The sequence below is a fragment of the Anneissia japonica genome, unplaced genomic scaffold (genome assembly GCF_011630105.1).
Source record: "Anneissia japonica isolate Jap-2015-1 unplaced genomic scaffold, ASM1163010v1 scaffold288076_len169038_cov169, whole genome shotgun sequence".
Taxonomy (NCBI): Eukaryota; Metazoa; Echinodermata; class Crinoidea; order Comatulida; family Comatulidae; genus Anneissia; species Anneissia japonica.
The window spans coordinates 27,293-40,346 of record NW_022706475.1 but is presented as its reverse complement, the minus strand read 5'-3'; the positions used below and the strand labels follow the sequence as shown (position 1 = coordinate 40,346).

The 13,054-nt window shown below is 34.6% G+C and overlaps 2 protein-coding genes across 2 annotated transcripts in view; both read right to left on the bottom strand.

The window, feature by feature from the left end:
• The window catches only part of LOC117106167 (complement C1q tumor necrosis factor-related protein 5-like), a 6,727-nt gene extending 2,115 nt beyond the window's left edge, over positions 1 to 4,612 (bottom strand). Inside the window, exon 1 of the mRNA XM_033247517.1 lies at positions 4,468 to 4,612. Coding sequence (XP_033103408.1) covers positions 4,468 to 4,587 — 120 coding nt within the window. The 5' untranslated portion in view covers positions 4,588 to 4,612. The remainder of the gene's footprint in view (positions 1 to 4,467) is intronic.
• A 3,132-nt stretch (positions 4,613 to 7,744) lies between these two features.
• The window catches only part of LOC117106172 (complement C1q tumor necrosis factor-related protein 7-like), a 22,398-nt gene continuing 17,088 nt past the window's right edge, over positions 7,745 to 13,054 (bottom strand). The window contains exon 3 of the mRNA XM_033247525.1: positions 7,745 to 8,452. Within this exon, the coding sequence (XP_033103416.1) occupies positions 7,745 to 8,452 (708 nt within the window). The remainder of the gene's footprint in view (positions 8,453 to 13,054) is intronic.

Below are 13,054 nucleotides of genomic sequence, written 5' to 3'. Positions count from 1 at the left end.
GGGTCTCTGATATTCGTCAGAAATTTGGCATTCTGCAAACTGGAATTTATCAAACTATAAAGATAATTTTATTTTCGTACACAGCTGTCAAAGCTGCCCACACTCATCTGGTAAAAAAAATTACATGTAGAGATAAGGCAAATATACATTGCTATGGATTAGTGTTTAGTTGCTACACAATAGATGCTTCTTTCTGTGTCTACACAGTTAATTTATATTTTTATTTTTTATATGTTTAGTTGAATGATATTTTAATCTATATTCTGAAAATGTGTATACTAAGGGCCCCAAGGGAGACCAGTTTACTTGACTGATTGGGCTATCCTGGTTAAAGATTGGGAATAAATAAATTTTATCTATCTAGTATATCAACAAACCTGCCCCCTCCCCCCACACTCAAATTATATTTATACCTAATTATATTGAATCTAGAGAAGATGGTAAAATTTGGCAAATATAATAAATACCACATTTAGATAAAAAGGCCAAAGACAAGAGTAGCATATTCAAGTGTAGGTTGGATATGTGATGAAGAGGAGGAAGAGAAATACGTGAGAATTTTATACAGGGGGGAATTATTATGTGGGTTGAGGTATAATTTCTTGTAGTAAAAAGGGTTTGGGAGCAAATTTCTTTATGTAAAAGGAATAACTTTGGTCCTAATAATTCTGCATGTTTTCCATGATTTTTTATAATAATAATAATAGTGTAGTTTTATATAGCGCACATATCCATCTAATGTAAGGTGCTCGGGGTGCTTGATGTGTTTATGTGCACCAATAAACATTAATTCAATCTATTCTTATCCACATTCAACCTTAGTGTATTACTAGACATCCATTTTTTTACATTTTTGAAGTGAAAAAAATTAAGGGGGTCTAATAGTAATATTAGTACTAGGAATAGTGAATGTGTCAGAGGTGCACATGAAATTGCAAACTTGACATCTGGGTTTACTACATTTAACATTACCAGAAGAGTGGGAATTCTTATGGAGTTTAGAGGATGAGAGAATAGATTTCAAATTACTTATCAGACTATTCATTTATATATAATTAATTTTTTTCTTGGTTCCTAGGCCTTTATTCAGCTTTGCGCATCTTATTACGCGCCTTTGTTCTTTACCGCTGATTTGATGTTCTATTTTCGTTTCGTGTGTGAATATTGCTTTGCCTTGTATTTTTTGTCAGTTGTTCTCACACTGAGGAAGAACACAGGAGTGTTTGAAATATTTGTGAATTAATAAATTATATTGCTTCTAGTATGTTTACAACTCATAGCTGTTTTTTATTGCTGTCTTTCTATATTTTTTATTTATCAAAGCAAACGTGGAATCTTCATTTTTTAATATATATATATCTATATATATGCTAGAGCCGCGCAGTGACGGCTCTACGATATATTTTCTGGGGAGAGGGGCCTGTTCACCTCCTCCTAAATATGACTTTTTTCATGAGGAACTTCTGGATGGCCAGACATGGCACACTCAGACTTTTATATTTTTTATGGTCTGACTACCCGACGTTGGCCTTGACTGTCCGGTGGGGGCTTAAGCCCATGTAAACACCAGTTGGCGCAGCCACTGCCGTCGCGTAAACGCAATGATTTTCACTGGAAACTTTTTGAAAGTTTCCAGTGAAAATCATTGCGTTTACGTTCAAAAACCATTATGAAATTATGATTCATTGTATTGCTCTAATGTATTGTAGGGTGGGATTGGGTTGTTGGTGTTCTGCTATTGTGATTACTACAGCAGGCATGGCTGGTTTAGGCCTGTACAGTTAATGCTATAAATTCAGCTTATTTTTGCTTTTTAGCTAACTGTAATGATAGGCCTACCCTGAAGAAAAATAATTATAATAAATCAACAATTATAAACGTTCCACAGATCAAATATAAGCCCCTAGATTAAGCCTAGGTCTGTTTAGTAAATATTCAGTTTACACTTGTTTCTTGTAATTTTAAACAAAAACATGCTTAAATAATACTGCACCTAGGCCTTAATATGTTAAAAGGTAATATTTTATTGTATTAATTTGGCATATTAAATTAAATATGAAATACAATGTTTCCTTATTGTTGGATTACAATTTGTATGATATTCTCATGTTTTTTAAATCTAGGACTTAAATTTTGCTTATGCAGGTCTAGATAACAAGTAGGCCTAAATATATTTACATAACTAAAATATGATTAAATACTGTACATAAAAAACAACCATAATAAAAAGCTAAAATATAGTGCTAGACTCAGGTAAATCAATATAATATCAGGGGTAGCACCAGGACTTGCCTAACGGGTGAGTAGGAGGGTGTCCCGTGGACATGGCCGGACGCCGCTCAAAATTTCTCGTAAATGCTACATAGTGGAGGGGGAAAAGCCCCCAAAAAATATGACAATTTAGGGGTTTCAAAGGCTTATTTAATCGATTTCAGAGTCTACTAGTAGAGACCAGTGTAAAAAATACATATATATTTTTTTCTCCCCGGTTAGGTAAGATGCGTTAAATAAATACAGTATTAATGTTTACAGTATTACAGTATATACAGTATGCCACGCAGTAGAAGAACACCTTCACAGTGGCTCTATCCAGACCAGGCTAGGCTAGGCTATGATAATAATGATAATAATAACAGTAATAATAGCAACAACATCACCCCTGTGTAATAAATAAATAGTTTTGAAGAATGATTGGGTAAGATGCGTTATACAGTATTAATGTTTACAGTATTATATACAGTATGTCATGCAGTAGAAGAACACCATAACATCTATCCAGACCAGGCTAGTCTAGGCTGTGATGATAATGATAATAATAACAGTAATAATAGTACCAACATCATTGATAACGATAGTGACGGTCAAGATGACAGATAACTCGTCTCCAACATGTAAAGACGAAGCACTAACTACAAATCCCACAGTTAGAGCATGCGCAAATTAGCTTTTTCCTTGCGTTGTGGTATTGCGTTGTGTAATGTTGAATCAATTCAATTTTACGCAAACAACAATGACGGCAATTCACTAAATATAAAGCAGTAATGTCATTGGTCATTCCACAAAGTTGGGGGAACAACATTTACTTGACCCTATTTTCAATATTTATTAGAAGCAATGGTTGTTTTTGTTCATTCTATGCATCAATGAATTAACTCTTTGTGGCAGAAATTGTGGTAGAAATGTTGCACATGATAAAGAAACATATTGTGTGTAACAGAGAGTTTGTCCGTGGGAGAAATGGGAGGAATAATAATCCACGCATAGTTTTGAAGTAATTGAAATATAAACTATATAAATATATTTTTTTTAAATTTCTCTGCAAAAAAGAAAATATCTGGGTCGGATATTTTTCTTCAAAAAAAAAAATGTTTATGCCTACGGTGTGAAATAATTGATTTAATTTGGATACTAATATCCATATAATATTTACAATCAGTAAATACAATGAAAACAAATAATTAGTATCTGAAAATATATTATATAGACTGATTCCACTATTTTTGCAATTACAAGTTAACTTTCTAACCTGAATAAAGCACACTATCTATTTATTTATTTATTTATTTCTGTCTTTTTTGTGATAACACTTTTAGTGGTGTAGCACTGGTATCACAAGTGGATCAAAAGAAAAATGAATAAAAGAAAACCAAAATGGAAAAAGAAATTGAACTTAAGACAAAACTAATGAGTAAAAGAAAAACAATATGTACATAAATATGAAACTACTGCATCGAAAACAAAATAGTTTAAGACAGAATTGAAAAAGAAAAATCTGTAAAATTTTGATTCAATATTTTGTCAGGAAAAGAGTAATTAAATAGTGTTTAATTATATATCGTTTAAAAGATTTTTAAAAGACTGTATTGACAGTTATTTTTAAAAGACTGTATGGAAAGTTCATTAAATATTGTTTGAATTTCATTTGCAAGGATGTTCCATGCTTTAGTTTCACAATATAAAAATTTGCCTGATCCCATTTTTGTTCAATCAAGTTATTAGGCTTGTTCCTAGTACATTGAGGATGATTATTGTTGTTAAAAATAAATTTATTACTTAAATAAAATGGGGCCTTTTCTTTACATTTGACAGTTAATAATAGAAGATGTCACCTCCATTGTAAACAACCTGTTTTTACTCCATGATTATATAATTATCAATTCAAATATCATTTACTACCGGGTCGACTGGTTTGATTATGAATTGAAAAAACTATTAAACTAAAATCAATTCAGCAACATTACAGCCTCTTCTTCTTAGTGAATAGTGCATACATATTACCAAAATGTTTAAAAAACATATTTATTGAAGTACATATGACTAGTGTTGAACCTTCTTTTTATGTAATTAGAAGTCCATAAACTAAATCATATGCTACAAAGAAACTACAGTAATTGTACTATGGCAAAACTAGATTGACTGTGTTTGAAAAGCAGAACTGTAAGCAAACTTATTTCAATTTCTACTTGCCTTTGACAATTTCGTGAGTCTTGCTGAAGTCCTTTGCCTTGTCTGATGTGCTGAGAGATGTTTTCTTGTTTGATGTGCTGTTTCTTTAATGCTGTCTTGTGTACTGAATGAATCTTTCATTGTTCTGACTACCTTTATATACAATCAGATTTCTTGAACTTTTTTCTATTTTTCTTATCTTGTGAATCCAGATGGATTAAATGAAAGTTTAACAACTTTGTTATTGAATTAAAAACCAATATTACTCGACAATATTCCGGTTATTAACTATCGTTACGGATGTATGTCCAAATGATAACAAACTCTGCACATTATTTCTTTCTATAAATAGGGTGGGGATCTTTGTTAGCATCCCAATATATCCGACCGAGCTTAAAGGGAATCAGAACAAAGGTGTCTCTGAATATTTGTCGGTATGAATACAAAGCCCCTCACTTTTCCACTCGGAAATTTGGAGTGGATGTTTATTACCATCCCAATATATCTGACTGTGCTTAAAGGTAATCAGAACAAGTGTTTTTTTTTTTATATTTATCCGGATGAATACAAAGCTCCTTGCCTTACTTTCTTACCTGAAATTTGGTGTGCCTAAAGGTAATCAAAACAAGTGCTCAATTCATTTAAACCTTTTTTTTTCTTTACTTATTTTTAGATATCATGGTTTTGGATATCATTACGAATGTATGTCCGAATAATAATGAACTCATTAAAGGTTTATGTTGGAATAAATACTTACTTCTTACCTGAAATTTGGAGTGGATATTTGTTATCACGATCACAATCAGAACAAGTGCTCATTTAAACTTTTTCTTTAATTATTCATTTACTGTGATCCATGACCACTCATCATGGGGATAGTGATGGTGGTTGTAGGGACGGTAATGGTGAAGATGAAAATAAAGATACTCGGAATGATAAGGATACTTCACACATTACTTCATTCTGGAAAGAGGGTGTGGATCATTGTTATCCATCCTATCTGACTATGCATGAAGATAATCAAAACAAACTTTTGTAGTCTTTACTGAGATCCACGAATAGTCCAAGTATTGGGTTCATGAAATGTCAGGAACAAGGCAACTAGGTGACAGACAGACACAATATACTCCAATTTAATATGCATATAACTTAATAATTAATCTCTACGGACAGATAATTGCCAATATGTTAAATTCATGCTATATACACCATGTGAACCATACCTGCACACACTGTATGTGAGTAATGACACCTGCACACACCGTGCGAGTAACCATACCTGCACCGAACCTGTCGACTCACCCAATCCTGTTTGGTGTCACCCGACATTTAAAAAAATCTCCAGTTCTCGCTATCGAATGTAATTTTCAACCTATTTCACTGAATTCACCCGTCCCCGCAAATACTCGGATTTATGCATAAATTTGATTGATTCGAACGTTATTAATCAATGTATTCGCCGCCTGCTTGCTTCATGACAAGCATCCATTTTTTATTTGAACGTCGCCACCAACAGCCAATGATTTCTTGACGTGTCTTTTTTAGTATCTTGCATCATCTTTTGGTTAATTTGGATTTTTTGGTAAGATTAAAAAATTTTCATGACCCAGGGATTGGCAGGTGTGCTGCACCTGCCAGGCAAATCAACCCTACACATACACACACCATGTGAGTAATCAAACCGGCACACACCATGTGAACCTCAACCGTACATACACATCATGTGAGAAATCATACTTGCACACACCATGTGAGGCCAATAACCATACATCCATTTGAGTGAACTATACCAGCACACAGCATACAGGGTAAGAGCAAACACACTGTACATGCTCACACCATACCTGCACACACCATGTGAGTCAACCATACCTGCACACACCATGCATATTCCATATTTAAAGAACCCAGTACATCTTTAAAGACAAGCAGGGGGACTACCCCAGGGTACTGGTCCATTCACCCCCTATTGTGGACAGACAAGAGTTGCTGAGACTGGTGGACCAGGTAGCTTAGACATAAAGAGACCCTCTGGGGAGAAGTAAGTTATTATAAGAGCCAATTCGCACATCAATGCAGAGACTGTTCGGTATCAAGCGCTATATAAATCCAACTGCAATTCAACCATACACACATACTATGTGAGTAACCAAACATAGTACACACACCATACGAGTCAACTATACCTGCATGCACCAATTTTTATGTGTAAAAAGTGAAATAAAGGATATCATGTAATATCCAACCCCATTTTCTGTTTTGTAGGCCTATTCTCTTTTTTTTGAGTACATCATCAGCAAAGCACATTAACTTATATGTGTTGATATGTCTTGCAGAATCTGGTATGATTAGTAACCTATCAGTTGAGAGTTGCTGAATGTAGATTAGATGATTCTGGGATAATTCACTTTGAAGCATAAACTAAATTGAGAAAATTAGTCTGTTTAAAATTTAGGTATGTTTCTTTTATTGACTAATAATTACTGGTGTTTTATTGTGTTTACAATGTCAGCATAAAATTTATGCTTTTTGTGCCTGTTTATCCAGGCCTTAGCTAAGCTGCAACGTGTTAATTTCTCAGCCTAGAATAAAACCTGGCCTATACCTATATACTAGTACAGTATAATGTGAATAGACATCATACAACATAATTTTATTATTATTTATAAATAAAATATATTTATTAAAACTAGTTCGCAAGATTATAATAACAAAGAATTTTTTTGGTGGTTCGACTATAGACGGTAATGCAAACCCCCAATATTGCAGTTGTGAGATTTGTAGACTTGATGCCCTTTTTTTTTCACACCACATTTTTGCAAAATCCTGGTGAGTGAGCTTTGATGTCAGCACAAATTCAGACAAAAACCAGACAATTTTTAACATGTTTGTTCATTTTTAATTTTTTTTTATTCATAGTACTCAAATGATAGAGAATTCCAAAAACATTAGTACAACAACTGTATGATGTTACATCGTAGGCTAAGAATGCTTGCTGTGCCTTGGACTATAATTGTAGCATTATTATCTAAGCTATTTACTACAAATATGCCTGTATTCACTATCATATAATATAAAAGATATTGTAGTGTGTATAGGAGGCCATATAAAGCCACTAAAAGCATGTTTCTTGTATGGCGGATAAGCTTTTGGAGCAAATAAATATTGAATTGAATTTTTGTAATTACTGCTGACATTCAATTATTTACTAATGATAAAAAGTCAATAAAAAAGATTGTCATATTCTGTTGCAATTTGCTGATTTGAAATTTGTAATTATTAGCTTTTCAAAATTTCCTTATGCAGATGCATAAAGCAGGAAGCCTGAAAAAGAACAGTATATGTTGGAATTACTGAAGTAGTAGTTATAGCTGGTACCGAACGGCTCAGTCCACACTTCATCATTTGCTACTAAATCAAGAACTACCATGTTGCTGGCTGATTTGTGGCCTGAACCAAACTCATATGCTGAGACAATGTGTTGCCCATTCTTCTTGATGCTTGTTATCATGTTGGTATTACTGCTATCTGAGCCTGATGTAAACTGAAAGACATAGATGCCTGGATGTCGACAGACAAACTTGCCTGTTTCTTTATTGTAGTTATTCCCAAAGTTGGTAATTACTAACGGGTATTTCATAGGACTAACTGGATGGCGGCCTGGGTTTACATTATATCCAACTGAGAAGGCAGATTTGGGCTGGCTGTTTGTGGTAGCTTGTTCACCTTTCTCTCCTTTTCCTCCTTTCTCACCAGTAGCACCTGGTAAACCGATTGGTCCTATTTTACCTGGAAGCCCATCTCTTCCATCTGATCCTTGGTTTCCCTTCTCTCCTTTTTCCCCAACATGTCCTTTCATGCCTATTGGACCAGGACCACCAGGATTACCATGGCTGCCTGGAATTCCAGGAATCCCTGCAGGAGCAGTACAACAGCCACTACAAACTTGGGTATCACCTTGAGCAGCTGCTTGGATGATACAGATAATGCTGAGTTGTATAGCAATTGCAAGATATATTTTGATCTGAAATGATTAATTAAAATGCATTATTTATATTAACTTGTATATGCTCTTGTGTTTTCAAGAAACGTCATGAGTTTATTAATTTCTAGACAATCTAAAATATCAATATGAAACAGTCCTGAGGGTTGCTTTATGTAAACATGACATTGTTGGTTAGGTGATGTGAAGGTGGGGGATAAGCACCTTTTTGCTCCCTAGATATGCCAGTGCTGCTACCCAGTATTTTTACTTGATGTGTTACTTCTATGCATTGGTAGTATGCTTTACACAGAAATTAATATTTATAGAATTTACATTTATATGAGGTCTGTTAAAATAGTTTTGTAAAAATGAATAACAAGCCGAGTGGCCGAGCGGTAAGGCAGGGGCGCCGCTAAATACAGCCTTAACGTCAGCACTGGTTCCAGCCGCTCCTAGCCCATGGGTAGAACCAAGTCTTCTCAGATAAGGACATAGAATGGAGGCCCAGCTCAACACGATAACTTTTCTCATGTTCGGCTGTCTAACCACAATGGAAGAACACCCGAGTTAGAAAAAATGTATTAATATATAAACTTGTATGCTCATTAATAATATATAAATTTGTATTTATTTCTGGACAATCAAAAATATCAACATGAAACCGTCCTGTGGTTGCTGTTATCCAAATATAGCATTGTTGGTTGGCCTTTTGTGTCCCGGTCGCCAATTTCAATGTGGGATTTTAGATGTGCTTACTTAATTATTATATTCTCAATGTTTTCATCGACAAAAGTAAATGATATGATATGAATGGCGAGTCCAGGAATGTTGAATATAGGTCTAGGGAGAATTTTACTGATAAAGGGTCACCACAGCCCCACATTGGTTAGGGCTGAGGTAAGAAAATTTATGATTACGGCACCTCTGAATGGCCGGAAATGGCACTCACAGACTTAAAATTTAAAAATTTAGGGGCCCCTTTAATTCACCACTGGATATAATATTATATACAGTCCACGTCAGAAAAACATTATGTTGTTGTGTATCAACAAAGTCCTTTTGGGTAAGGGTGCTGGATCGAGACCATGTGGTAAGGTGCCCTTAGGGGTTAGGGATCCTGCGGACCGTCGCACAAGAGTGCATGAGTGTTACGCCACTGGTTAGGTGAGTTGAGGCGGTAAGGAATAAGCACCGTTTGCCACTCCCCATATAAGCCAATGCTGCTACATAGTATTTTGACTTGATTTGTTACATAGAAATTAAATATTCATAGTTTCACATTTATATGAGGTCTGTCAAAATAATTTTTATAAATGAATATCTAAACAATCCAATTCACCAGTGTTTGCCAAATGCAAAATTTTCATTATTTGAATAATCGTTCCATGTTCAGAACATCTGGTGATCATTGACAAGAAAATACACTTGTTGATTCTTATAACCTTAAACCCCCATATTGTTGACACCTGCCAATTGAGAGGGAAGGATAGCTATCAAATATTGGGTAACAGAATTATACTACATATCAAATTATATGCTTTCAGGTAGGCTGACAAAAGTGGATATTACTGTGACCATCGTGATATCCAGCTTAATCAGTATCTTGCTAGCAAAGGATTTTGGGGGGGGGGGGGCTTGATCCTATCAGGAAACTTGCATTCCCTAACCCTAACCCTAACCTACAATAACTACAGTTTTAATCGGGAAACTGGTTTTCAGCTTAGTGGATGTCAGTGATTCTGCATTCATCAATTAGGGATTGTCGGGTCTCTGATATTCGTCAGAAATTTGGCATTCTGCAAACTGAAAGTTATCAAACTATAAAGATAATTTTATTTTCGTAGACAGCTGTCAAAGCTGCCCACACTCATCTGGTAAAAAAAAATTACATGTAGAGATAAGGCAAATATACATCGCTCTGGTTTAGTGTTTAGTTGCTACACAATAGATGCTTCTTTCTGTGTCTACACAGTTAATTTATATTTTTATTTTTTATATGTTTAGTTGAATGATATTTTAATCTATATTCTAAAAATTTGTATACCAAGGACTCCAAGGGAAACCAGTCTACTTGACTGATTTTGCTACCCTGGTTAAAGGTTGGGAATAAATAAATAAATAAATTTTTATCTATCTAGTTTATCAACAAACCTGTCCCCTCCCCCCACACTCAAATTATATTTATACCTAATTATATTGAATCTAGAGAAGATGGTAAAATTTGGCAAATATAATAAATACCACATTTAGATAAAAAGGCCAAAGACAAGAGTAGCATATTCAAGTGTAGGTTGGATATGTGATGAAGAGGAGGAAGAGAAATACGTGGGAATTGTATACAGGGGGAATTATTATGTGGGTTGAGGTATAATCTCTTGTAGTAAAAAGGGTTTGGGAGCAAATTTCTTTAAGTAAAAGAAACAAGGAATAACTTTGGTCCTAATAATTCTGCATGTTTTCCATCTTTTTTTATGTGCACCAATAAACATTAATTCCATCTATTCTTATCCACATTCAACCTTAGTGTAGTACGAGACATCCATTTTTTTACATTTTTAAAGTCAAAAGGTTCATTGCTAGAGCTGAGTAGGACCCTACACCTAGACCTTATATGTCACGATAATTACTATATCCCTAAAACTTTGTTCCCGCTGGCAGAAAAACTGTAGCAACGCTCTTCTGGCAATTTCGTATCTCCCTCCTTAACGGAAAGTTGAATATACACTTCTTGCGTGGTGCAACGTAACAAAATGGATAAGGTTCCCTCTTGCTGCCGCACAGTGATGGCTCTAGTATATATTTTCTGGGGGGAGGGGCTTGTTTGACAATTGGGCTTGAGCTATTAGGCTCGAGCTGGGAGAAGGGTTTGAGAGGGGGTTCACCTCCTCCTACATATTACTTTTTTCATGAGGAACTTCTGGATGGCCGGACATGGCACACTCAGACTTTTATATTTTTTATGGTCTAACTACCCTACGTTGGACTTGACTGTCCAGTGGGGGCTTATAAGCCCATGTGAACCCCAGTTGGCGCAGCCACTGCCGTCGCGTAAACGCAATGATTTTCACTGGAAACTTTCAAAAACCATTATGAAATTATGATTCATTGTATTGCTGCAATGTATTATTGTAGGGTGGGTTTGGGTTGTTGGTGTTCTGCTACTGTGATTACTACAGCAGGCATGGCTGGGTTAGGCCTGTACAGTTAATGCTGTAAATTCAGCTTATTTTTGCTTTTTAGCTAACTATAATGATAGGCCTACCCCGAAGAAAAATAATTATAATAAATCAACAATTATAAATGTTCCACAGATCAAATGTAAGCCCCTAGATTAAGCCTAGGTCTGTTTAGTAAATATTCAGTTTACACTTGTTTCCTGTAATTTTAAACAAAAACATGATTAAATAATACTGCACCTAGACCTTAATATGTTAAAAGGTAATATTTTATTGTATTAATTTGGCATATTAAATTAAATATGAAATACAATGTTTCCTTATTGTTGGATTACAATTTGTATGATATTCTCATGTTTTTTAAATCTAGGACTTAAATTTTGCTTATGCAGGTCTAGATAACAAATTAGGCCTAAATATATTTACATAACTAAAATATGATTAAATACTGTACATAAAAAACAACCATAATAAAAATCTAAAATATATTGCTTTACTCAGGTAATTTAAATCAATATAATATCAGGGGTAGCACCAGGACTTGCCTAACGGGTGAGTAGGAGGGTGTCCCGTGGACATGGCCGGACGCTGCTCAAAATTTCTCGTAAATGCTACATAGTGGAGTGGGAAAAGCCCCTAAAAAATATGACAATTTAGGGGTTTCAAAGGCTTATTTAATCGATTTCAGAGTCTACTAGTAGAGACCAGTGTAAAAAATACATATATATTTTTTTCTCCCCGGTTAGGTAAGATGCGTTAAATAAATACAGTATTAATGTTTACAGTATTACAGTATATACAGTATGCCACACAGTAGAAGAACACCATCACAGTGGCTCTATCCAGACCAGGCTAGGCTAGGCTATGATAATAATGATAATAATAACAGTAATAATAGCAACAACATCACCCCTGTGTAATAAATAAATAGTTTTGAAGAATGATTGGGTAAGATGTGTTATACAGTATTAATGTTTACAGTATTATATACAGTATGTCATGCAGTAGAAGAACACCATAAAATCTATCCAGACCAGGCTAGTCTAGGCTGTGATGATAATGATAATAATAACAGTAATAATAGTACCAACATCATTGATAACGATAGCGACGGTCAAGATGACAGATAACTCATCTCCAACATGTAAACACGAAGCACTAACTACAAATCCCACAGTTAGAGCATGCGCAAATTAGCTTTTTCCTTGCGTTTTGGTTTTGCGTTGTGTAAAGTTGAATCAATTCAATTTTACGCAAACAACAACGACGGCAATTCACTAAATATAAAGTAGTAATGTCATTGGTCATTCCACAAAGTTGGGGGAACAACATTTACTTGACCCTATTTTCAATATTTATTAGAAGCAATGGTTGTTTTTGTTCATTCTATGCATCAATGAATTAACTCTTTGTGGCAGAAATTGTGGTAGAAATGTTGCACATGATA